The sequence below is a fragment of the Paramisgurnus dabryanus genome, chromosome 3 (assembly GCF_030506205.2).
Source record: "Paramisgurnus dabryanus chromosome 3, PD_genome_1.1, whole genome shotgun sequence".
NCBI lineage: Eukaryota > Metazoa > Chordata > Actinopteri > Cypriniformes > Cobitidae > Paramisgurnus > Paramisgurnus dabryanus.
The window spans coordinates 5,123,082-5,150,129 of record NC_133339.1 but is presented as its reverse complement, the minus strand read 5'-3'; the positions used below and the strand labels follow the sequence as shown (position 1 = coordinate 5,150,129).

The 27,048-nt window shown below is 37.5% G+C and overlaps 1 protein-coding gene across 1 annotated transcript in view; it reads left to right on the top strand.

Annotated features, from left to right (window-relative positions):
• The window catches only part of xpo6 (exportin 6), a 30,651-nt gene extending 14,904 nt beyond the window's left edge, over window positions 1-15,747 (top strand). Inside the window, exons 7-25 of the mRNA XM_065278093.2 lie at window positions 434-914; window positions 1,000-1,126; window positions 1,413-1,522; window positions 2,028-2,136; window positions 2,410-2,502; window positions 3,206-3,275; window positions 3,896-4,055; window positions 4,250-4,342; window positions 4,426-4,570; window positions 7,810-7,956; window positions 8,039-8,210; window positions 8,331-8,486; window positions 9,500-9,614; window positions 10,833-10,911; window positions 10,995-11,087; window positions 11,968-12,129; window positions 14,078-14,176; window positions 14,704-14,934; window positions 15,024-15,747. Coding sequence (XP_065134165.2) covers window positions 434-914; window positions 1,000-1,126; window positions 1,413-1,522; window positions 2,028-2,136; window positions 2,410-2,502; window positions 3,206-3,275; window positions 3,896-4,055; window positions 4,250-4,342; window positions 4,426-4,570; window positions 7,810-7,956; window positions 8,039-8,210; window positions 8,331-8,486; window positions 9,500-9,614; window positions 10,833-10,911; window positions 10,995-11,087; window positions 11,968-12,129; window positions 14,078-14,176; window positions 14,704-14,934; window positions 15,024-15,125 — 2,744 coding nt within the window. The 3' untranslated portion in view covers window positions 15,126-15,747. The remainder of the gene's footprint in view (window positions 1-433; window positions 915-999; window positions 1,127-1,412; window positions 1,523-2,027; window positions 2,137-2,409; window positions 2,503-3,205; window positions 3,276-3,895; window positions 4,056-4,249; window positions 4,343-4,425; window positions 4,571-7,809; window positions 7,957-8,038; window positions 8,211-8,330; window positions 8,487-9,499; window positions 9,615-10,832; window positions 10,912-10,994; window positions 11,088-11,967; window positions 12,130-14,077; window positions 14,177-14,703; window positions 14,935-15,023) is intronic.
• Window positions 15,748-27,048: the final 11,301 nt, after the last annotated feature.

Genomic DNA, 27,048 nt, shown 5'->3' with positions numbered 1-27,048 from the left:
AGTAAGCACTGGATTCAAAACTCCTTTGTGATGCTTTGATGTCATAGGCTGACAGAGCTGCGTAGTTTGGCATTAGATTTGTTCATATTTGCATCTCCGCTGTTTCTTCATCTCTTCGCAAATAAAAAATTTTTTTTAACTTATGGGCTCATCTTGTAAATTTTTAAAATGAAAATGACACCTAATAGTTGATTACGACAAAAATTTTATGACCCTGTCCATCAAAATTACGGAAAATGAAAAAGTCAAAGGTAACCTCTGATTGAGTCTCTCTTTTGCCCCTTCGAATGGTTGCCATGTCATTCATTTTGTTTTGTTTTGTGCAGGTTGGTGTGAATATAGTGTTTAACTGATTATAATTTAAAAATGGTGTAATATAAGTTTTTTTATAGCCTAATATTACCAAAAAATAACTTTTAACTGTGTTCTGTAGGTATTTTGTCGGGCGACAGAGCAGCGATGATCCTTGATTCTGAAAGCGGCTCTCTATGTCTGCTAGCACTGGAATGTCTGGCACATCTTTTCAGCTGGATTCCCCTTTCCTCTTCCATCACTCCATCCCTCCTAGCGTCCATCTTTCATTTCGCTCGCTTCGGATGCCAGCAGCCAATCAAAACCAAACATCTGCCAACTTCGAACGGGGGCTCCGTCCACGGACGTCTCCCAGCCAACGGTGACGATGGACACTGCAGGACCGGTCAGATGGTCGGCCACGCCGAACGCGCCCGACTGGGCGTCATGGCCATGAACTGCATTAATGAGCTGATGTGCAAAAACTGTGTCCCCGTGGACTTTGAGGAGTTTTTGCTCCGTATGTTTCAACAGACGTTCTACCTGCTACAGAGACTCACAAACACACATTCGCACGGCAACACGCACACGATCAAAAACCGGCTTCAGGAACTAGATGAAAGGTGAGCAGGGAGATTTAGCTTAGCTGCTTCATTATTAAATTTATTGCAACTTAATAAGCTTTCTAACCTTTTCTTTTTCTCTCAGCTATGTGGAAAAGTTCACAGATTTCCTCCGACTGTTTGTTAGTGTTCACCTGCGGAGGATTGAATCTAACGCCCAGTTTCCCTTAGTGGAGTTTTTAGCTTTGCTCTTCAAATACACTTTTAACCAGGTAAACACCTTTACTGTTAGTTCCAGGAACTGCCAATCTAATCATATAATGATATTCATCTTCACGCTTACACATTTACATTTTTTATGATTCTTGATTTGAATCTTTTCCTGTTCCTCTTATTTTCAACACTATGTCATCATCTCTTTTGTCTCAGTTTCAGCATTTTTTAATTCACTTAACTAATGTGTGTAAATGTACAGAATAGGCTTATAGTTAACATAAAATAGAGGGAGAATCTGAACTGCGATGTGTATACCTGATAGTCAACTTTATTTTCTGGTAGCCGAGTCACGAGGGTTACCTGGCCTGTCTTGACATCTGGAGTATATTCCTGGACTACCTTACCACAAAGATCAGAAGCCGATTGGCTGACAGAGACAGCGTCATTAACAGGTGTGTTTATCTGTGCATACAGTAAGTTAACTGTTTAATTAGTTTGCTAGGTAAAACTTTCCAATACGGTCTTATTTGTTAGCATTAGCTAGCAAGAACTAACAATGAGCAATATACCGGCCACAGCTCGGGCCATAGATGTACACGTACGTAGATGATACATTCGTCTCTTTTCAGATGCATCATTGCTAATTTCGGTTTCACAATGCATACGTGACCTGCACATTTGCAACACTAATTTTGTTTTCAGTAGGAAACCGAGGTGATTTTAAACCGCTTCAAATTTCAAACCATTTGCACATGGTTTGTCTTAAAGCTTATTTAAAACAGCACTTAGTCATTTAAATAATAAAAACTTGATTCTCACCACATGGGCTTTTAAGATTAATAAATGCTGTTGAAGTATTATTCACTGTAAGTTCATGTTAACTAATGTTGAAAGAGTTACCGTTTACTGTATTTGAACAAAGTGTTAATGTTTTTGTGTGTGTGCTTGTTTGTTCAGGTATAAAGATGCTCTTGTTCTGCTGTTGCGAGAAGTTCTCAACAGGATTCAGTTCAGATTAAACCAGAGTGAACTTGAGGAACTGGACGACGAAACGCTCGATGATGACGTAAGAGCCGAACAAACTTGGGTTGTGTCCAAAGTGTGAATGAGTAGCATCTAGCTGTTGACCGTACATCATTTATACACTTATTGCAGTGCATCATGGGATTTAATTAAATGAGTGGACTAAATAATGGCTGTCATGTTAAATAGCGCACTATATAGGAATATGTGGGCTGATTTGGACCCAGCTGTAAACATGCTTTTGTATGAGGTGGAGCAGAATTTCTGTTTGGCGGAATCATTGGATGCAACTCTCTTCTGCCTCTGGTTTCTATAGAAACAGACGGAGTGGCAGCGATACTTGCGTCAGAGCTTGGAAGTGGTTGCCAAGGTGATGGAGCTGCTGCCATCTCAGACCTTTTCTGTCCTGGTAAGTGTCTGTGTGCTTGTGTTTGTGCATGTTTGTGTCTGTGTCTTGCTTGTGTGTGTGTTTGTGTACATGTTTTATATCTGTGTGTGTGCGTTTGTGCTTGTTTGTGTGTGTTTGTGGACATGTCTGTGTGTGTGTGTGTGTGTGTGTGTGTGTGTGTGCGTGCGTGCATGCACGCTTGTGTTTGTTTGTGTCTGTGTTTGTGCATGTTTTTGTCTCTGTGTGTGTCTGTGCATGTTTGTTTGTGTCTGTGTGTGTGCGTCTGTGTGTTTCTCATTTGTACTGAAACAATCATAATTTTTTGGCAAGTGTAATACTGCAGGTGTAATATGGATGCAGGTCTTTGATGTCAAATTGATTCTCTGTTATGAAAATGCAAAGCAGTTCTGAATGATTTATGATTGCAAATCATTGTTTGTTGTAATAAGCAAATGTGTGTGTAAACATTATTTTTGGATGCCAATAAATAACTGCTTGATTATTTTTGACTTTTAAAAGGTGCATTTGAATGAACAAACAAAATGAATATTTATACTAAATATTCATATTCATTCATACTTAAATGCAGTACATTTTGAATAAAATAATGTTATTTATTTAAAATTAATAGAATTGCAGATTGATCAGAATGGCTAAAGGTTTTTTTGTGCTTAACCATCTTTGTTTTATTCACCATTGACATGACTGTGTGTGTTTGTTTCAGTTTCCAGTTCTCCAGGATGATCTCGACATTTATCTCGGACTTCAGCAGTTCATTGTTACATCTGGAACAAGTCAGTTTCACTTTGTTTTCATCCATTCATTATGATCTGAATCTTAGAGACATCATATGCAGCATCACATAGATGAAACTTATGTTTCATATAGTGCCAAAATGTATGGAGAGAAAATGGTTTTAGTTTACTAAAGTTTGAAAGAGTCAAATGTCGTTGCGTAGCCAAATCTCATTTCTTAACATATCAACGCACAAAGAGGAATTTACTAGTCATGTGATATTTTGACAGCTTCATTTCCTCGTTTGTTTTGCATCTATTCTTCAGTCAAGTGCATGTTAAATATACTTTACAGCCCTGGGACATTTTTATTTTTATTAGTATGTGTGTGTATAAAAGCACAACATATCATTGCAAGCTCGAGTCAGTTATACCGACAGGTTAAAACATGAAGATAGTTTTACACAAACCGCAACACATAGTGTCAATTAATTGTATTTAGTCAATGTGTATATATAGTAATTATAGTGTATGCGTGTACTACCGCTCATCTGATCTTGTTTTAGTATCTGGAAACAGTAATGTTTGCTCAGTTAAATGAGGTTTGTAGTGGTTCTGTTGTTCATCTGTTTAGTGTGCTAAGTGGTTTTGCACTTCTTCACGTGTTTGTGTGTAAGCAGGTCGCAGGCTGAACATCACAGCCGAGGCCGACTGCAGACGTCTGCATTGTGCTTTGAGAGATCTCAGCTCCCTGCTGCAGGCTGTGGGACGTCTGGCTGAGTTCTTCACCGGTGATGTTTTTAGCGGTCGCTTTAATGACGCTCTTGCTATTGTGCAGAGGTCAGCTCCTAACTTCAATTTATTACATTACGATGTCTAAATGTGCTTTTCATGTTTTTATCCAGGCATAAAGGCCTTACGCAATCACTTTCTCCACATTTGAAAGTATTTCCCTTTTTTGCAAAAATAGTTTTGAGTATTGCGCAAATGCTTAATATGGATCATAATAATGGTGGAAGTCTTTGTCTTTACAGACTGGTGGAAGTGTCGTGTTACGGTTCTCAGATCAGCCTGTACGATGTCGAAATGGCCGTGCCGTCAGTTCTCAAACCCGACCTGATAGACGTGTGAGTAATTCAGACGCAGTCACTGCGAGATTTTCGTATGCACAGGACACGTGTTGAATGTGTTTTTTTAATGTGTTTCATAGCCACGCACAGTCATTGGCTGCTCTGCAGGCGTATTCTCATTGGCTGGCTCAGTTTTGCAGCGAGGTGCAGCGTCAAGATCAAACGCAATTTGTTGATCTCATCACGTCAAGTATGGCCGCCACAACACCTCTTATCAATTCCAAGGTAATGTTTATATATTTGCTGCAGTATATGTACACAGTGCCGGGACCGTGGTCTGGCTGTCTTTGATTCATTTTTAAAATATTTCGATTTATATTAACTTTTTAAAATTATGTGTGTGAAAGCCTGTATGAAGTCTCATAATCTAATGATGAGATTATCAAGGTTATATCAAGGTATCAAGATATCAAGATAATATTTTTACATGTTCTTTATATTATATTGTTATGATTTCATGTAGAAAAAAGTTAATTATAAAAAATTTCTTACATTAGCATCACTATCTGACATATGACATATTTGCTTAAATAGGCTAGAGATTTACCAGTACGAATACAACCCTATAAGTTATTTATATATTTAGCGTCAATCATTTTGTAAAAAAAAAAAATATTAATAGTGCCATGAATATAACAGTCTGAGTACAATCCTATAGACAATTTACAATGTGTTTCTCATTCAAAATTTTTGCATGTAAAAAATAAATACATTTATGTTTACATACCGTAACTTTCGTCCCTCATAAAAATTTGGATCCGGTTAAATTTTCTGCGTTTTTCACATCTGTAGCAAGCATTTTGAGATATTTAGCTGCCCTCTTTTGGCAGAAAATTGCTTAGAAAATAAAAAGACATTTCAAAACAAAGGGTGAATGAAAGATTATACAAGTTTTGTGCTCAGGTTAGCAAGTTAGCTTGTTGCTAATGTCATTCATTCACTTCTAGTGAATAGCCGCAATGTTATAAAGACTCAAATTTGTAAGCAATTTCTTTGTATGCGAGGATCCCCGTACAGTGCGTGTGGCGCAAATTTTGTCATCAGAATTGTACGTGCCATGCTGGATTTTTATAGCCACACGTACTTTGTACACATAGCGAGGACTCGGAGCGGGAACCTTTTTTTAGCAAGTTAGCTTGTTGCTAATGTCATTCATTCACTTGTAGTGAATAACGCCAATGTTATAAAGACTCGAATTTTTTTGCAAATTTTTTTATATGCGAGGATCCCGTATAGTGCGTGTGATGCATATTTCTTCACCAGAATAGTATGCGCCACGCTGAATTTTTATAGCCACATGTACTTTGTACACGTAGCGGAGATTTGGAGCTGAAACTTTTGCGTTCCAAGCCCGACTCTCTAACCATTAGCCCATGACTGCCCCCTTTTGGCAGATAATTGCAGAACAGCTTAAAAAATTAAAAGTAATTTCTAAAAGAAGGGTGCATGAAAGATTATACAAGTTTTGTGCTCAGGTTAGCAAGTTAGCTTTTTGCTAATGTCATCCATTCACTTGTAGTGAATAACGCTATAAGATAAGAACTTTTTAGCTAATGTTTTTGTATGTGAGGATCCACGTACAGTGCGTGTGATGCAAGTTTCGTCATCGGAATAGTACGCGCCACGTTGAATTTTTTTGTCGCGCACGTATACTTCGCAAACACATATCGAGGACTCGGAGCTGGAAACTTTGGGTTCCAAGCCCGACTCTCTAACCATTAGGCCATGACTGCCCCCTTTTGGCAGATAATTGCAGAACAGCTTAAAAAATTAAAAGTAATTTCTAAAAGAAGGGTGCATGAAAGATTATACAAGTTTTGTGCTCAGGTTAGCAAGTTAGCTTGTTGCTTATGTCATTCATTCACTTGTAGTGAATAACGAAAATGTTATAAAGCCTCAAATGTTTTAGCAAATTTTTTAATATGCGAGGATCCCGTACAGTGCAGGTGATGCATATTTCTTCATCAGAATAGTACGCGCCACGTTGAATTTTTATAGCCACATGTACTTTGTACACGTAGCAGAGAGTTGGAGCTGAAACTTTTGCGTTCCAACCCCGACTCTCTAACCATTAGCCCATGACTGCCCCCTTTTGGCAGATAATTGGAGAACAGCTTAGAAAATTAAAAGTAATTTCTAAAAAAGGGTGCATGAAAGATTATACAAGTTTTGTGCTCAGGTTAGCAAGTTAGCTTGTTGCTAATATCATTCATTCACTTTTAGTGAACAGCGACAATGTTATAAAGACTCAAATTTGTTAGCAATTTCTTTGTATGCGAGGATCCCTGTACAGTGCGTGTGATGCATATTTCTTCATCAGAATAGTACGCGCCACGTTAAATTTTTTATAGCCACATGTACTTTGTACACGTAGCGGAGACTTGAAGCTGAAACTTTTGCGTTCCAAGCCCAACTCTCTAACCATTAGGCCATGACTGCCCCCTTTTGGCAGATAATTGGAGAACAGCTTAGAAAATAAAAAGAAATTTCTAAAAAAGGGTGCATGAAAGATTATACAAGTTTTGTGCTCAGGTTAGCAAGTTAGCTTGTTGCTAATGTCATTCATTCACTCGTAGTGAATAACGCCAACGTTATAAAGATTAGAATTTTTTAGCAAATTTTTTTGTATGTGAGGATCCACGTACAGTGCGTTTGATGCAAGTTTCGTCATCTGAATAGTACGCGCCACGTTGAAATTTTTTGTCGCGGATGTATACTTTGCACACATATCGAGGACTCGGAGCTGGAACCTTTGGGTTCCAAACTCGACTGTCTAACCATTAGGCCATGACTGCCCTCTTTTGGCAGATAATTGCAGAACAGCTTAGAAAACAAATTAATCTCAAAACGAAGGGTAAATAAAAGATTATACAAGTTTTGTGCTCAGATTCGCAAGTTAGCTTGTTGCTAATGTCATTCATTCATTCGTAGTGAATAGCCTTAACATTTCGAATTCGCACATTTTTTGCAACAGATTAATTGGACTCACTGTGCACATTTTCTATGTGTGATTAATTTTTAGGAAGACAAATACGAAAAAAATTTTTTTTCGGATTTCAGTGTGCAAGGATCTTTAGTTATGCTTGTGTACATCTTATGAAAAGCTTAGTTATATCATGTATTCTGTTTGTTTCCTCATTTTCCAGTTTCCTGTTTTCTCTAAAGTTTGTGCTAAAATGTCTTAAAAGCTGTTTCGCAACAGTTGCTGCATTTGCGACTAATGCTTTTGCAAAATTTGCCCAAAAATATGTTTAATTATAATTTTTTACTAAGATTCAGTCCCAATAAGCAGAGACCCCAGAGACTTGTTTTTCTTGAAACAAATGTGTCATACTCCCATTTGAGATATAATGTGTCACTAGAGTTTTAGATTAAACTTTCTGCGTAACCAATTTTTCGTCATACGTTTTGGCCAGGGTACAATTTACTGACATTAGTTGAACTCATCTGCACTTATTTTCCAGGTACCAGAGAAGTTATTGATATCTGCGTGCCATCTCCTGGTCTCAATGGCGACCACCGTCCGGCCGGTGTTTCTGGTGTCATTACCTGCCGTGCAAAATATCTTCAATCTGATCACAGAGAATCATAACCACAGATTACCTCAGGAGGTTTGTGGCTTCGTATTGGCACAGTTTGTGCTTTCATCTGGATTTGTTTGTGACGTAACATTTGCTTTGCTTCTTTTTCAAGGCTCACATCCTCGTGTGTCGGGCTCTGTCAAACATGTTACTGCTGCCTTGGCCCAGTCTACCAGAGGCGGAGCAACAGTGGTCGAGCCGCTCCTCCAATCACGCGCGACTTATCAGCAGTCTCACTCAGCAGTACCGCCTCCTGCCCCGCCCACCCAACCATCACCACACAAGTGAGGGCAACAGTTACTGATACAGCTGCTAAATCAAATCCAAGCTTTGTAATGTTCAGTCTGTGATGAAGTGTAAGAGATGTATGTGGCAGATAATCATATTTGATGTTCTTCTGTCAGGTAAAGCTGTGATCGAGCAGACTGTGTGTGTTTTGAGGGATCTGGTGGACAGTATATCAGGGGAAGCCACCAAGTCACGTCAGATCTGTTACCACAGCTTGCAGGAGTCTGTACAGGTGACGCTGGCTCTGTTTCCACTCTTCATCCAGCAGCCAGGTAAATCATCATCTGGAGCGAATAAAGATCGGGTTACCCCAAAATGTGTCTGTGAAGTTTCAGGTCGAAAAACTTTTAGATAAGGCCAATTTTGGAAAAAAAAGTATGGGTATGTTTCTTTAAATGCAAATGAGCTGCTGCTCCATGTTCCCCTCCCTGTTTACGTTATCTATACCGAAAACATACACATTTTAATTAAGACGATCACCGTACTTCATTATTCACAATGAATGTGCGGTATTGAATTATGTAAAGAAGATTTAAAATATGATAAACATGTATACCGTGAAATAAAATGACTCATTCCGTGAAATGAATTTTTGGTCATACCGCCCACCCCTCCTATCTATCAAAGGTTTGGTACGCAGCAAAAGGCTTAATATTTTTGCACAAGCTTGCATTAATGATCTGACGCATTTGCATGCATATAAATGGAATTACTTTATAAAATGCACTGTGAAAATAATGCATAAGTAAAAATATTTAAAATGAGCAATAAAACAAAAGAATGCGTCTTAGTTAAACGCAAGATAAAAAAAATATTTTAATGCATATATAAACAGATGATCTTCTTAATTAACTAGCTGTACACTTCCTTTACATATTAAGTCAGCAAAGAGCAACATGTTGTTACTATTCTTGAAAAACTGTCATGTAACGACATGTCAAGCTTGTTTTTCTATAGAAAAGCATGAGGTTAATCTTTATAACCATTCTAGTTCTTTCTTTATGTAGATGAACAGGCTTTTACACGCTTGGTTGTCATCGAAAAACAATGAATTCGGTCATTTGATGACTTGAGCATGAGCTGCCTATAACTAGAAAACATTTTAGTCGGCATGACATTTTGCTAGGTTTTTGTACAACGTTGATGTTTTACTTTACAACACTTTGATCATAAGAAATTTTAACAACAAACCAATGATGTTCCCTTTAGATGGCTTTTGACTTATTGAGTTCTCTGTCTCTCTCTCTCTCTCCTTCTGTTTTTTTGTGTTTCGCTTTCATCTTAGATGTGACTGATGAAATGCTCAGTTTCTTCCTCACGCTGTTTCAAGCGCTGCGTGTGCAGATGGGCGTGGCTTTCACCGAGCAGATTATCCAGACCTTCCTCAGCATGTTTACCAGGTGAGCTTAGCATCCTTTAACAAAAGGGTTTTAAAATCTTAAAATGTCAAATAAATATTTTTTTTTAATTTAATAGCACATTTGCATGTTTAACATCATGTTTGCATGCTTTTATTAGTAGTATTTTACAAAGTTAATATTATTACCTGTCATTGGACCTTTATTCGTTTTTCCTTTTATTGGTACATAAAACGTATCTGTATGTTTTGCACAAGTTTTCAGTTTTCTCACATGTTGTAGTGTTGTGTTAATCTGTAACATGACATGCTGATGAAAAAAATAAAATTTATATTTTTTTGTTAGTTTTATTTAGATTTTTATTTAAAAATGGGTTATTTACTTTTTGTTATTTAATTCAAATTGATTATTTTTTCATCAACTTATGAACCACCAGCGACGCATTGTGATCATGAATAAAGGGCCGTTCACATTATAACGATAACTATAAAAAATATAGTTTTAAAAATTGTTTTATATTAAAGAGAATAGCAGACCGCTTTAACGATAAAGATACAATGAACGATATCATTGGGATCACTTTATGAGCAACTTTTTTTTCCACCTGATGAACGATAAACCATTAACAACCAGTCAAATCTATTTAAAGTTCAAGTGCATGTGCACTTAAAATGACAATGAAGCTCATTGCTGAGGTCTAAAACATAAAATTACCGCAGTTGCTGTGAAATTGACTACGTAATGCTTTTTATTCTGCTACATTAACTACGCCAAAAGGTAAGACATTACACAAACTATTAGATTCTGGTTACCCGCTGTGTAAACGCAACACAATCAGCATATTTACATATTCAGTGAAATGTAAACAATTACAAATATTTTTATTACAAGAAATATGCAATATTAAAGGCAAGTGATTTGTGCGAGTGCTGTGCGCGTGAGCGAATTAGCATAAATGCATCTATATCGTTCGGTGAAGTGGACGCTAATATTTTTTCGTTATAATGTGAACGGCTCTTAAGTCTTAAATATTTCTGACTGCCTGTAAAATCCAGGTCCATATTAAAGATATCAAGGATATATTTTCACATAATAGTCTTGATTTATTTGTTTATCTATCAGCTGTTGGGACGTGAACTGTTCCCAATTAAACCGTCAGTCAGTTAAAAGAATAATTAACCCAAACCGACAGCATCTCTAAATCTAAATATTTTTTTTTTGGTTGGTGATGGTTAATGTGTTGATTTTCTTCTCATTCAGAGAGCAGTTGGCCATCAGCATATTGCAGGAGGGAAGCTCGGGCTCCAACGTGGTTCAGAAATTCCTCAAGATTTTGCAGGTAAATTGTGTTTAAATGTTAATTATGCTGGTGTTTGGTTTATCTGTTAGTTGTTCAGCGCTGATCTCTTTCTCTTTTCTCAGGTTGTTGTTCAGGAGCCTGGGCAAAGCTTCAAACCTTTATTACCCAGCATTCTCAGCCTTTGCTTGGATCAGGTTTACCCAATAGTTGCAGAGGTACAATACATGAAAATAACCTCAAGAGTGTTTGAAAGACTTGTGCTGATTTCCTGACATAGTAGCAGAAGAAGGGAAACTGTGCCTCTAAAAACCACAACCAAGAACACTTAACCTAAATCTTTCTGTTTAACCCTTAAACAGTCAAGAGTGGAAAACGATGAGCAAAAAATCAATTAATGACATTTTTTGTATTATCTGGACTTGTGTAAAAGATATTCATTGGAATTTTTAAAATATTTGATATATTCAGGATTCATTTCCCTATTAAGGTATAAAACATTGTTTATTTGCAGCAAAAATTTGTTGATTCTGGCTTCTCTCTTTCTCTAAAACATGCCATACATATTTTTTCATCCATTTTAAACATTGTAAACAACAGGTTTACTAGTAACGATAAATGTAAATAACCAACTAAATGTAAGTAGGCCTAACTAAGAATGAACAGTTTTTGAATGTCTTCATTGGAGCTTTTTCTCCTCCACCTGCAATTTTTTTTTTTTTTAAATAACAATTTGGTAAATAATTTAGCAATTGGTTAATTCTGCATTCTAACTACCCCTCAGTGTAAACAATATCCGTTTCATGCAGAGACCTCTTATCAGCTGCAATTCAGAGGAATGAATGCCTGGCATGAGGAAAATTACCTAAATTTCTTGGTTTTATTACATTGTCGCACTGTCACAAAAACTCATGCAGTATATTGTTGGCTATTGCTATAAATGTACCCATGCGACTAATGACTGGTTTTGTAGTCCAGGGTCACATTTTATAATAAACAGAACCTCATTATTTGAAGATTAAAAATAGTATGTTTGAAACCATTTTAATATTTCGATCTGTCTGATAATAATTTTTTTTCTCTCTGTTTGTTTTTTAGCGTTCCTGTCCAGATGTAAAAGCTGAGCTGTTTGAGCTTCTTTTCCAAATTCTTCATCAGAACTGGAGGTTCTTCTTCAAGACTTCGGTGCTGAGCAGTGTCCAAAGAACCGGAGCCGAGGAACACATGGAGAACCAATCGCAGTTCACCGCTGCCATGCAGGTATAAACCTCCCTTATAATCCATCATAAAGATGTTCAGTACCTGTACGCCGAGTACCGGTGTCTTAACAGGCGGTCACAATAGACCAAATTAGGGTAGGATAAAAAATCGATTCTTGGATGAAATCACGATTTACGATTCTGAATCGATTTACAAATGCAAGAATTGATTCTTAAATGTTAGTTTACAAAATAATAATGTGACGTTATCAGAACCAAAAGGCGGAACTCAACTAGGGGAGCAGTGCTTCACACGGACAACTTAAGAGAGCACGAACTGCACATAGCGGAGTTTACAAGAGCAGAAGAGAAATAAATAAAATCTAGAACAGCCTTGTTTGACTAATTCTAAACTGCGTCAGTACGTCAAGAATCAATTTCCGAATCGAATCCGGACCCTAAGAATTGATTCTGAATCGATTCATGATTCGAATGTGGGCGGGAAACACTACGTCCATCTTTGCGCTTAGTTCAAACTCTTATCTGTTGTCTACTGGTCTCCACTTGATAACAAATTCGCAGGTACGCAAATGCTTTGGTACGCAGCGAAATGCTTAATGTCTTTGCACAAGCTTGCGTTAATGGTCTGACGCATTCGCATGCATATAAATGGAAGACAAGGGACAAAAGGTTAAGCACTCGCTACGTAGCTCCACCTACTATATAATAAACTTACTTTTAAATATCCTCATTCAATTTGTGGATGTGATTTTATTACTTTATTGCTCCATGCTAATTCATGCTAGCTTCAAGTTAAATCATGTTAACATCATGCTAGATTCATGCTAAATCATACTAGCTTCATGTTTAATCATGTTAACTTCATGCAAAATCATGTAAGCATCATGTAAGCTTCATGCTTAGTCATATTAGCTTCATGCTAACATCATGTTAAAGCTACACTTTGTAGTTTCCATGTAAAAATGACTTACAGCTCCCCCATGTGGTTGAAAATCGCAACAGTGCCTGGTATCAGACACTCTTCTGCAGGCAGGTGTAGGGGCGGGGCTGTGTTTCCTACCCTCCACCGCCACTTTCAGAGTGTGCTTGTAGCAACTAGGAGGCTGCCCAGGTTGCAGCAACAGTACAATTTGTCCAGTTAAAAGTTGTTCTATTACTGAAATAATTTTAGAGACATTATTTAAAGGTAAAAAAACTACATAGTGTTGCTTTAAATCATGTGAACTTCATGCTAGCATCATGTTAGCTTCATGTTAAATCATGTTAGCTTCATGCTAAATCATGTTAGCTTCATGCTAACATCATGCTAAATCATGTTAGCTTCATGTTAAATCATGTTAGCTTCATGCTAAATCATGTTAGCTTCATGCTAACATCATGCTAAATCATGTTAGCTTCATGCTAAATCATGCTAGCTTCATGCTGCTTCATGTTAAATCATGCTAGCTTCATGCTAAATCATGCTAGCTTCATATTACATCATGGTAACTTTGTTAAATCATGCTAGCTTCAGACTAATACACGTTAACAGCCAGGTAGACTGCTATACTAAACTTTTTTTAATTTTTGCCAATCACTTTTTTAACCTTTTTTTTGCATTTTCATGCACTGGTAATTCCTTGGGGATTGCATTTCTAGTAAGTTCATGTTAACTAATGTAGTTAACTAATGAACCTTATTGTAAAGCGATACCGTATTATTTTTTCATCAACTCATGATCACCCTGCAATTCCAACATGATCCATCAGGGGCGCATTACACGAGACTTTTAAACTTATTTTTATCGTCGTTTTTATCCTCATTTCACTTTCAGTGGGGACAAAGAAAATATTACTAAATTCACGTTGTAATTAAGTGCTTGTATGAGAAACTATATATATTTTTGTGTAATATAAAATGACCTTTAAAGATGCTCATAGTGGGTTAACAGTCATGGGTTTGTTTTGTTCTTTTGTTTGAAATCTCTGACCGTTGTCTTTGACTTTCAGGCGTTTGGTCAGTCATTCCTGCAGCCAGATATTCACATCTTCAAACAAAACTTGAGCTACCTGGAGGTTTTGAACAGCAAACACAAGCTGTATCACAGGGTGAGACATACACTGGTATATGCTTGCATGTTTACACAGCATTGGAGATTGTCTTGAATGTTTAGATGAAATGGAGCAGGATTTATTTTTCAACACATACAGTTTTTAAAATCACAGTGCTTTGTTTAGCCATAGATGCGTTTGACGTCATGTGATACTGCGCAGACATTAAAGTATCGTTAGAGCAATTTATCTCACGATAGTGTGATGTCATAACTGTGGGCTCACATTATAATGTAGCCTTTTTTTTAAACGTCCTGTCTGATGGATCTTTATCGACAGTGAAGGTGAAAATTATGACTCCCATCATGCACACTTTCAAAGAATCATCAAGCTGTAGCTTTGGTTCTTGCTTAGTGACCTCTAGTGGTGAAAATGACATAATGTGCCATATAAAGTGCCAATGTCATGTCACAACTTTATATAAATAATCACTTTACCTTTCTACATTGAATGATATAAAAAGCTGATTTTTTAAAGGTGTTGACTTAATTTATGTTAACACTGACCTCTCCGTTGCATTGCAGAAGCTGTTTCGAAGTGCCATGCTCTTTCACTTCACGAACGTTCTCCTGCAAGTCCTTCTGCACAAAAGTCACGATCTCCTGCAGGATGACATCACGCTGGCCCTCTACAACATGGCGGCCGTGGATTTCCAAGCATTCTACTCTTCCTTCTTGCCAGAATTCCTCAATGGCTGCCAAGGCCTCGACCCACATCAACGCACAACGCTTGCCCGAAACTTCACACCAGAGAGGGTACGTAATTCAAACCACACGTGGTTTTGATCCCATTTAAAGTGTCTGCATAAATGTAAACATCTTGTTGTCTTTTCCACTCCTTGCAGGACCTGCCATCATTTTCTCAGGGAGTGTATCGACTGGTGAATGACCTGCGCTTTTACAGACTGTGCAATGGAAGCCTTCCACCAGGAACATTGAAATTATAGCAGTGAATCTCACCTGCCACATAGCCAAATCATGGCCCATCCTTCTAGGGGCACGGGATTGCCTTTCGCCAGGGGCCAGCCTGTGATCTCAGTGCGGGCGTGTTTATTTGTCAGCTTGTTTTATGTTTCTTTCGGCTAGATTTTACACGTTGCCAATGATCAATAGGCCAAAGTGGATGTTCTACGGCTGCCGTCGAGACTGAAGCGCTCCTCAGAGTCGTCCGAAGTCAGCTGATGTGTTTGAAAGCACTGCGATTCGGGATGTACTGTTGCCATTCGGAGTGCTGTTTTCCAAACTGTTTGTGGTTGTGAAAGAAGTGGTGAAACTGAAAGCACACTTATTTAGTTGGAAATAAGCAGACGGTGTTAAGAATGCAGTGGCGTAGAATGAATGAATCATCTCGAGTTGGTTTTCATGTGAACTGGTATTGAAGCATTTCTGGAGTTTTGAATGGTTTTAAAGTGAACAGGTGCGATGCGGAGCACTGATTTTTTTTCTCTCTTAATTGTCTGATTTTATTTCCTTCTCCTTTTTCCATGGAGATGGAGTCACATTTTTTCATATCATTCCATCCTAATCCAGGATAAACAAATCTTCAATAAAGTTTTATATTGAAATGCATTCTCTGTTTTTTCCTCCTTTTATTCACTTGTCTTTCTTGACCACATCTATTCATTTAACTGAGGTTCTCTTGGATAAAATATTTTTATTTAATTTGATTGTATTGGTTTTAATTGAAACTACAATGGGGTATGCGGGTCTCTACTAGTAATGTTTTCTATTGGTCGGATGTTATCTGACAGATAGGAACCAGTGAAATACCATTAAATCCTACTGGGGTGAGTCCAAAAATACTATATTAGTTAATGTAGTAATGGATTTGGTAAACAGCTAGTATTTATAATGGAAACCATTTAATTTAGCCAATAGAGCCCAATTCCTGAACTTTATTTAAACCAATTGATGTTTAAAAACATTGTTTTAAAGCAGTCGGTCTGATTTTTTTTAACACAGAACTATAAATTATGGTCTGAATTACCAGAAGAACTGCTTGAAAGATTTTTAACATTTTTTGGCCACAACATACAGGTAAGTAAACTTAATTTGTGTTGTTTTGTCCTAACATTTATTCAGACTTTCGGATCGATATATGATACAATTTCCTAGACTTGACAAGAGATCTTCGATCGTGATGCTTTGTAACCTGCATACATGTTTTTGTAACAATTCCTGTAAAAAAAAAAAGTGTGCTTTATTATGATATTTAGTACTACTTAAATTTTAAATAAAAATAATAATAATGTATGCTTTATAACACCGTACTTGATAATACTTTTAAATGTCGATAATACTGTATAGATGTGGTTTAATGACATTTGATTTTATAAAAAAATAATGTTGGTTAAATATTTTTAATGTGTAAATGTTGAAAAGCAATATTAATATGGGCTTAATAATAGTGTTTAAATGCAAACTTATATTAATGTGGGCTTTATAATAATATTTAAATGTCGAATAATAATACTGTATGATTTGTAATATAGGCTAGTGTATAATTTTAAAGATCGGTAAATGCTGTAAAAGTGCTATAGTATTTATTTTATTTTAGTATTTAATATTGTTTAAATGTGTGCTTAACAATATTCGATGTTTAAATGTCAAAAAGTGGGGTTAATTATATTTTTAATGTTTAAATGTCGTAAAATGATATTAATGTGGGCAATGTTTAATAACCTTGTAACCGATTTAAAGCATCGCTGTAAACAAACAATAACGGTTGCCTGGAGCTCCCTGACTGAAAATGATATGAATATTAATTTACACTATATTAAGCATTAAAACAGCTAACATCCTATATGTTTTCAGTTTTGTAAATGTATTAAATCTACTTTTATGTTTTTTATAGACTGTAAACGTAAACTCAATCCACTTTAACGAGGTACAAGTTAATTAACGTAACTTATTTGCAATATTACCATGTATTTTAAAATGTGCCTCGTTTTATATACTTTTTTTTCTTGTTTCTACTTTCTCTCGTTTCAGTTTGTTGTCAACTAAGTTAACGTTAACGTACAGATCGTTGCTGAAGCTTAATTATTTAAAATTGTGCTTATGAAAGGAAAATACGCACGTCTGGCTTAGTTTGTTAGTCATTGTGAACAGTTGAAATGTTTATTTATGTTTATTACCATAACAGATGCAGGGAAATGTTTATTTCTTGATGTGACTTATATTTTTCTTTCTGGCAGCAGTGTAATATGGTGGACGTGTGTAGGATATTGAAGGAGTCCGCTCTCCGCTTCATCTCCTTCTATGATGGGGTCATGATGGTGATAGTCCTGCTCAACTCCGCAGTAGATGTGGCCTTGACATTTCCCAGTGTTTCGATCACAGCAGGTACTTTGAAAAGTGTCACCTGTAGCATGTGTTTAATAATAAAGATGAGAAGTTAACCATGTAGGACCACGGTATTTCACTCTAGGCTACAAAACACATTTTGATCTGTTTTGATTTAATGTTTAGTAATTTGACATATATGCATAGCTTAAAGGGATAGTTCACCCAAAAATGAAAATTCTGTCATAATTTTCTCATTGCCTGATTGTAACCATTGACTTCTATAGAAAACAAACACGATGGAAGTCAATGTTTACAATCAGCTGTATGCTTACCATCATTGATCAAAATAGCTTCTTTTGTGTTTATCAGAAAAAAATAAATGTATACAGGTTTGTAAAAACGAGAGGGAGCAGGAGCAATTATAGGATTTTCATTTTAGGGGGGCTCAGCCCCCCAAAGAGGGTTTAATAAAAAATACTAAATAAAAATAATTTAAAAAGTTTAAATACAGTGTAAGGTTAAGCCTATATAGCAGGGGTGGGCAGGGTCACCTGGTCCTGGAGGGCCACTGTCCTGCAAAGATTAGCATATATAAAACAAACCAGAAAACCCCAATCAATGGCTGCAGAATTGCTTGGAAATGGCATACATGTGTATTTGAATAGTGTTGGAGCTAAACTTTGCAGGACAGTGGCCCTCCAGGGCCAGGAATGCCCACCCCTGCTATATACGAACAGTGGCAGAGCTAGAATTAAATGGGGTGGCCAAGGCTACTTTAGGACATTTATAGTTCATGAAAGAAAACGATGTGCAACCTGTATCAAAAACATGAATGAATCTCATGATTGCTGCTATTACCCCACATTAGATCAATTCCTATACTGCACTGACTGCATGGATTACAGGCACAGATGTAAACATAATGTAGCCTATGTAATGCTGAATTTTAAACTTTTATATTTCTCACATCTGGTTCCATGATGCACCTTTAACTTAAAGGAATAGTCCATTTTCTTAAAAAAAATCCAGATAATTTACTCACCACCATGTCATCCAAAATGTTTTTTTCTTTCTTTGTTCAGTCGAGAAGAAATGATGTTTTTTGAGGAAAACATTGCAGGATTTTTCTCATTTTAATGGACTTTAATAGAGCCCAACATTTAATACTTAACTCAACACTTAACAGTTTTTTTTTCAACGCAGTTTCAAAGGACTATAAACGATCCCAAATGAGGCATTAGGGTCTTATCTAGCAAAACGATTGTCATTTTTGACAAGAAAAAAAAATATGCTCTGTTAAACCACAACTTCTTGTCTAGGTCCTTTCCTGCATGACCTAACGTAAATGCGTAGTGACGTAGAGAGGTCACGTGTTACATATATGAAACGCACATTTGCGGAGCATTGTAAACAATAAACTGACACAAAGACATTAATTAGTATCAGTTGACATATAACAAAGTAGGAACGGTCCACTTTCAACACACTTGTAAACACTGGGGCGTAGTTTCGCGTTCTTCCTCTGTGACCTCTTGACGTCATGACGTATTGCGTGGGGTCACGCTGGCGCATCACGACCGGATCTAGACGAGAAGTTGTGGTTTAAAAGTGCATATATTTTTTTTTCTTGTCAAAAATGACAATCGTTTCGCTAGATAAGACCATTATGCCTCGTTTGGGATTGTTTATAGTCCTTTGAAACTCAGTTGAAAAAAAACTGTTAAGTGTTGAGTTAAGTATTAAATGTTGGGCTCTATTAAAGTCCATTAAAATGAGAAAAATCCTGCAATGTTTTCCTCAAAAAACATAATTTCTTCTCGACTGAACAAAGAAAGACATCAACATTGTGTATGGTAAGAAAATTATGTGGATTTTTCTTTTAAGAAAATGGAATATTCCTTTAACACTTTTGGAAAAAAAACTAATTTAGCATATTTAAGATAAATATGGATTATTTTTTGTTACAAAGTTACAGTTAGCCAGTCATAGCAGTAAGTGGTTTTCTCTTTATATTTTCTTATTTAGTTCAACTTTGATGACCGAGACTTCAACAGCTAGGCCTACTATAAGACCAATAATGCAATAAAATGTTTGCATTCGGTTAAGATATTCAATTGTTTACTATGATACTCACTAAGACAGCTATTTTGAGACATGTTTATGTGTGTTTGTCTGTAAATCAAATATGGTTATGATCTAATGAAATCTCTAGGAGAAGTTTGTTAAAGTATGAAACCTGGAAATGCCCAAATTTGGACAGAAATCTCAGTGAAAATTTCAAAATGGCCAAATTCCTTTTGGGTTTAGAGCTTGGCTCCAAGAGACATTTTTGAAGGTCTTGGAGTGGTTTATGATCCTACCAAATTTCATACCAGTATGTTTAACGAAGCGGGGGGGGGGGGGGCTGTTCTTTTACATATTTGTGGGTGGCGCGCTCGAACCATTTCTACATGCCCAATTGTGCAACCTTTACCACATGTAAATCCACACATATCATGCGTGTGCAAATTTTAATGAGTTTTTGAGCATGTTTAGGCCCTAAAAAAAATGCTATTCATTTTGGGGAAAAAATTCTAAACTGAGCAAAACAATAGGGCTTTGCACCCACAGTGTAGGCTTTTCTGACCTGCTCCTCGGTGCTCAGGCCCTAATTAAAGCTGCAAGCACAATGGAAGGGCCCTCGCACGCATAGGCACCCCACTACCCAGTGGCATTGGTAAAGAAATGCACAGTGGGGATATGCATTGAATAGAGTATATAAAGGTGCATATATAGGTGCATATTTAAAGATTTTAAAAATTTTGATATGCCAGACCTCCTTTTGGCAGCAGGTGGCCCTATAATTGTAAGTAAATTTGTCTTTTTGATGTGTTCAGGTCAGGACACTTGTCAAACATTTGAAGCGTGGGTCAAATTGGACCTTGTAAGTCTGAAAGGTGAAATTTGGCAAGCCGCCATGGACACACTCTCTAATGAAAAGTAAAGATCTCCGCAATGTAGTATTGCCAAGGCCTTTAGATGACACAGACCAGATAGTTAAGTTTAGTTTATTTATTTATAAAGCACACAATTATAGCTTCGTGCTGCCCAAAGTGCTGTACAGAGCAGTCTTAAAATAAATCATAAATACAATTTAAAAGATAAGCAACAATAAGAAATTTTAATAATGAAAAAATAAATACATAGTTTAAGAAAATAAAAAGTTAAACCTAAAATATAATACAACACTATACAGTAATCAAAAGGTAGCAGGTAAGCTTTTGACTCCTTTTTAAAAGCTGACAATGACCTCCCTAACATTTTGAGGTAAAGCATCCTAGAGTTTGGGGCCAATAACTGAAAATGCCCGGTCCCCTCTGTGTTTTAATCGGGACCTGGGAACTAAGAGAAACAACCAATTTGAGGACCTAGGGGATCTTGTAGGGGTGTAAAACTTTAAAAGGTCTCTAAGATAGGAGGGTGCCAAACCATTTAGAGATTTAACAACCATCACTAAAAAATTTACTCAATTTGTAGGTGTACCGGCAGCCAACTAAGGGAGAAAAGGATTGGAGAAATGTGTTCATGTTTTTGTGTGCCTGACAGTATCCTGGCTGCTGCGTTTTGAACAGCCTGCCGCCGTGATAATGCTGACTGACTAACTCCTGTATAAAGTGAATTGCAATACTCCAGACAGGAAAAAACAAATGCATGAATAGTGTGACTGTCAGCATCTTGGCTGCTGCATTTTGAACAGCCTGCAGCCGTGATAATGCTGACTGACTAACTCCTGTGTAAAGTGAATTGCAATACTCCAGATGGGAAAAAAACAAATGCATGAATACTTTTCTCCAAATCTCTAAAGTACAGAAAGGATTTGGCCTTTGCCAGGAGTCTCAAGTGTAAGAAACAATATTTTACGACAGCATTAATTTGCAGCATTAATTTGCAGCATTAATTTCAAACTTAAAGGTGCTCTAAGCGAAATCATGCGTTTTAGGCCATAAAACATTTTTTGTTTCAATCAGTAAACATCTCCTCACTATCTGCTAGCTGCCTGTCCTCCGTACACACTGTAAAAAAACGTGGTCTCTGTAGACAGCACAGGCTTCGCAAACTGCAACAAAAACAAAGTGGTCAAACCTACCACCACAAAACATAAAGTGTTCCAGCCAATAAACGACAAAAAGGATTTGGGAGTGGGGGTTGGGCGCGTTCATGACTCGTTCAGAAAGCACGGCAGAGAGGGGGAGGAGTTGGCTACGCTCCGTTTTGTTTGAACGTCAACAAGAAGGGACATCACACAGATTTGCTTAGAGCGCCTTTAAAACATTACCAAAATACACACCCAAATTTTTTACCACCAGTTTTTGTAGATTGCTATATTGTTGTGTTCAAGCCAGGACCCTGTGTGAAGTCTTGGGTAGGTAGGACATTGTATGCCTGAATTACGACAACCTCTTGTTTCATGGCGAAATACCACACGTTGCCAGGCCGCCACGGACATGCCCTTCAACGAAAAGTCAAGATCTTTGCCATTTATTATCATAAAGGCCTTTAGATCAGTCTGATCAAATATGATGATGATCTGAATAAATTTCTATGAGCAGTAAATCACAATTAAAACACGGCATTTCCTGCTGTCAGCAGGTGGTGCTATAACTTTTACTTAATATTGCCATGTTGATGTGTTCAGGCCAGGACACTTATCAAACATGTGAAGCGTGGGTCAGATTGGACATTTTAAGCCTGAGTTAGAAAAACTTCCTGTTTCATTGCGAAACACAGAAATTTGGCAGGCAACCACGGACATACTCTTCATCAAAACGTCAAGATCTCCGCAATTAAGCATCGCAAAGGCCTTCACATGAGACAGACCAAATATGGTCATAATCTGATTAAATTTACAAGGAGGAGTTTGTTTAAGTACGAAGCCCAGAAATGGCCCGCGCTTAACGTCCGACAACGCTGATGTGTGTTGTCTGCCCTGTGTTGTTTGTGTTATTTTAAGCATGCCAAGAGCCTTAAATATGGCTAAAAATAAAATTAAAGTGTTCGAGATATCAAAAATCCCTAAGCAAGTTATCATCTACAATGCCTCGGCATCATGTTGAGTACTTCTGGTGTCAATTGCATTAAAGGGGACAGAGAATGAAAAACCATTTTTACCATGTCTTTGTTGAATAATGGTAGTCTATCCGCATTCACAAACATACAAAAAGTACTAGACATGCTAAACATCTCAGTCTCATAGAAATTCCTCTTTTAGAAATGTCAGCCAGAAAACGGCCCAATCTGAAAAACTGATTCTTATGACATCACAGGCATCTCCCTGCCCCTCCACTTTAAAATAATTGGCTACATTTGTTGAGTGGCAGCAAAGTCAGCCAATCAGTAATGAGATTGCAAGTTAAGCCTGTAGGGGGAGCCAAATAGGTGCAAAACCACTTGTTTAAAATCCCCAAACCTAATAGAGCTATCTGAGAGAGGTTTTTAGGAAGCTTCTAAGGCATTACAGACCCAAACAAAAATTTTTTTGTCTACATGTCACATCACAGAACAAGGATAAATACCCAGTTCAATCATTCTATGTCACCTTTAATTACATAGGAGGAGTATTTAAAAATTTACTGCATGCAGTTTTCAAAAAATCCAACTTTGTGATTGACACTTCCTGGCACCTGTGGGAGGCGCTATACCCATGAAGTCACAATAGGCACATCGGTGCGATCAGAATCTTCAGATGATTGTCATCATAATAAGAATTTTTTTGCCTTAGATATTAGACACTTTCTTTTTCTCTGATTTTGCCATAAATTTGTTGCTCGCCATGGCAGCACCGTTCAGGATATCAGAAATCCCTTCACAATTAAGCAAGTGGAATGTCTCAGCATCATGTTCACCACATTTGGTGTCAATCGTATGAATTCCCTAGGAGGAGGATTTAAAAGTTCACCTCATGCTTCTTTAAACAATCCAAAATGTCCGACTTCCTGTTGGGCGTAGCTAAAATGTTTGAGGGCCAAAGTTGTTCAGGTCGATGAGATATGTACCAACTCTCATGTGCCTACATGTTTGCCCGATCTGTGCACCAATGTTTGTTTTTGCATTACAGGGGGTGCTATAGAGCCCTTCTGCCATGCCCGTGTTCCAGCCTTTGCCCGGACCTGATTGCCGACGACTCTGACGTCTTTGCAAATTTAATGAGTTTGCGAGCATGTTAAAGCACCCAAAGTGCCCAGAGGTGTTAAAATAATAATAATAATCCTAAGGAAAAATTAGATTCTGTGCAGTCCATTTAGGCCTGCTCCTTGGTGGTCGGGCCCTAATAACTCCTTAAAGCTCCACTGGGTACTTTGAGTTAATTCTTAGCAAAAACCCATGTGTTCTTTCAAAAGTATGTTCTCATTCATATGTAATTACTTTCAACCACTAATCAAACAAAGTATTCTAGTAAGTGTAGAATCTGCTATTTAAAAGACATACGGTCGAGTCGCTTGACTGGCTGAATCCATGTTGTGCCTCCATCTTTGAAATACATTCCCCGACAAGGGACATTCCTGAAATTCAAGCTCCACCTCTCGCGCTTTCAGACTACACTCACGCTGGCCGCCAGCTGAAGTCTCCTGAGGTTGCATGTGTAGGTGGTATACGTCATCAAGACAGTCTTATTTCAAAATATTAACAATTATAAGCTGACAATTATTCTTAGTTAATTGTAAATTGATGTAATATGCTTATGACTTGCGAATGTAATGCTCAGTTAATTTAAATAAACCAGGCTTGATGACGTATGCAGCCTGCATATGCGACTTGCGTAGACTGAATCCTTCGGATTCAACAACAGCTGCACACCGTGATGATCCCGCGATCTATAATGATTTGATTTGAGGCAGATTTGAAAGCCTTTTGAAGACCTATTCTTGAGGACATTAAAACACGTCGCCAAGGAAGCGAAAAGGGGATTTAAAACGACAACGCGACAGGAAAAACAACAAGACCAAAGTCAATATTGGAGTAATGTTAGTTTTCCAAGATAATGAGGCTCACGGGACACATAAGTTGCCTACTTTCTATCTTCTCTACAGGTAATTCAGCATATTTGTTTAAATCTGTACAGGCTATGGTGTAAACTTAAAGTTTTATAGTTGCTTGGCTAACTATAGCATGGTTATGCATAACTCTTGTTAGTGTAAACACACATGTGGTTTAATGTGTTCGAACAGGCACACGCCGTCTCTCCGCCCATTTATGTAATCTGAGGTACTGAGATAAATATTTTTCATCTTTTCTGACCTCTAGCATGAACACACTAGCCTGGCTCCGCCCTCCTACGTGCTTCCGCTTAATTTTCATTTCGCTTCAGTACTTCGTCTGGTACTACATCTGGGACTGCTGTGTAGAGTTTCGTTTTCTCCTGCAAAAATCTGCAGGTCCAATCAGCGAACAAGGGTGGTGGCTAAGAACGATGACGTTGAGGTCGTGCGTCAGTTTTGAGTTGTAGTTCAGTAATGGCAACGTGAGAAAAGCTATTCGGTCCGTTGTTGACAAACTGCCGAATATACAGAAGTTAGAGCCGGAGCAAGAACCAGGTTTGCTAAGTTTTGTTGGTCTGATTATTCGTACTTGTTGTTTCCGGCCGGTTTCGGCGCATGATATACGTCACGACCACACGTTAGTGATCGCCTATGGCAGATCCTGAGTGACTCTGGGCAGATCCAATAGTTTTAAACTTCAACAGAGGACCGGATGAAATGAATGTACGAGAGTCTGGTTGCACCAGGCTACGAACACACGGTGACAGCGCTATTTTTAGCCTTTCACTGATAAAACTAAAGCTGATCTGCACGTCTCTTGTTTCATTTTACAAGCGTGTGAAAGTTGCGCGATCTTATTTCACCAATATCAGAGAAAGCACTTATATATACATGGACATGTAACATGTAAGGGATAATGTAGAGGCAGCCGGTAGTTATCGGGAAATAAGCCCCGACAGTGTGATCAGACTTGTATCACACTGAAGGGGCTTATTTCCCGATAACTACCGGCTGCCTCTACATTATCCCGCTTATTACACGGCTACTTGCCACATAAGAAAAAAAACTGGACATGAATATGAATCTGAAACATTTTATTGGCATATTTGTTTTAAATTAACATTTTTATCCTTCCGCGAAACTTTGCACAGATGCATAAAATGATCGTAATACCTTATTAAGATCCTCTGCTTCCTACTTGTCTGTCTCCATTTTTTTTTCTCTTTTAGCCAGTCTTTGAGAAGTTTTAATGCCCATTCTGTATTTTTTTTGTGTGTTGGCTTCGTAGCTGCCATGCTCTATTTTGTCAAGTTCAGTCTCAGTAAGCTTTCTGTGTCTTGTCGTTGTTCGTTCTTCTATCCACTGTTTAAATGTTTTGTTTTATCCATGTTAAAATTATGGTTGTCCAGTGTTTGTCACAAGATGGCACCAAACAGCTAGTAATCTTTATTGGATTTAAATCGTACAAGTAGTACCGGCTATGCGTTATTACTTTGGAGAGGTTATTATTTGAAAAGAACGAACCTGCAAATGTCTCAACTGACCAATCAGAATCAAGCATTCCAGAGAGCCGTGTAATAAGTTTACTTAAAACATAAGCATTGGACTCTGACATAATATTAGTTCACGTCCATTTAAACCCGTCATTACTCCCACTCATGATTAAATGACAGGAGAGGGACTCGTCCACAGACCATCCCCTCAGTAATCTGGAGAGAAGCGTAAACGTGATGTGTCTCTCTCTTCCACTTGTGATCCAATCGACAAAAACACATCTTAATACCAAGTGCAACAGCCCCTAGAATATTTTTCCTCGCGTCGATGAAAAAAGAGTGTCAAAGCTACGTTTATGGTTGCTTTTTGTATGTGATTTAAAGCGGACATATCATGAAAATCTGACTTTTTACATGTTTAACATAAATCTGTGTGCTATGACAGATCACATGCAAAGGACATTGTAAATTGTTCATTATTTTTCATTGCTTTTGCTTTGTACCGGAAGCCATGTTAACCTTGGCATAACACGGCCACCGTACAAGTTAAAACGCGCTCCGAATTGGGGGGCTAGAAAGTGATATTCAGTTGGTTGTTATATAGAATTTCACAGCTAGATGGGAGTAAATCTTACACAGTGGAGCTTTAAAGAACAATAGGGTCCTTGCACCTCGCTCAGGCCCTAAAAATGCCTGATTTAATTACTGTTTCAAGAAACAATGCTATTGAATGTCCACTAGTTGGTGCTATAATCATATACAGCTGGCCCTCAATTTACTACAGGAATGGTTCAAATAAGAAATACATACAAGGTGCCATGTTTACAGTAATTTTGCAATTTACACAGTGAAGTGCAACAATGTGAAAAACTTTTAAAATGCTTAACAGATATTACACAATACTCTGTAATTCATTATAAGTTTACCTTAGATCAGGCATATGGGCTAGTTAAAACTATGTATATGCGCTCCACTAATTTTTACTACTTTAATTATTTCATTATTACCAGCCCCTCCCCGATCTGCAGGCTGCAGAGGGTTGTCTCCTCTCCGCTAACCGGAGGGACGTTTTC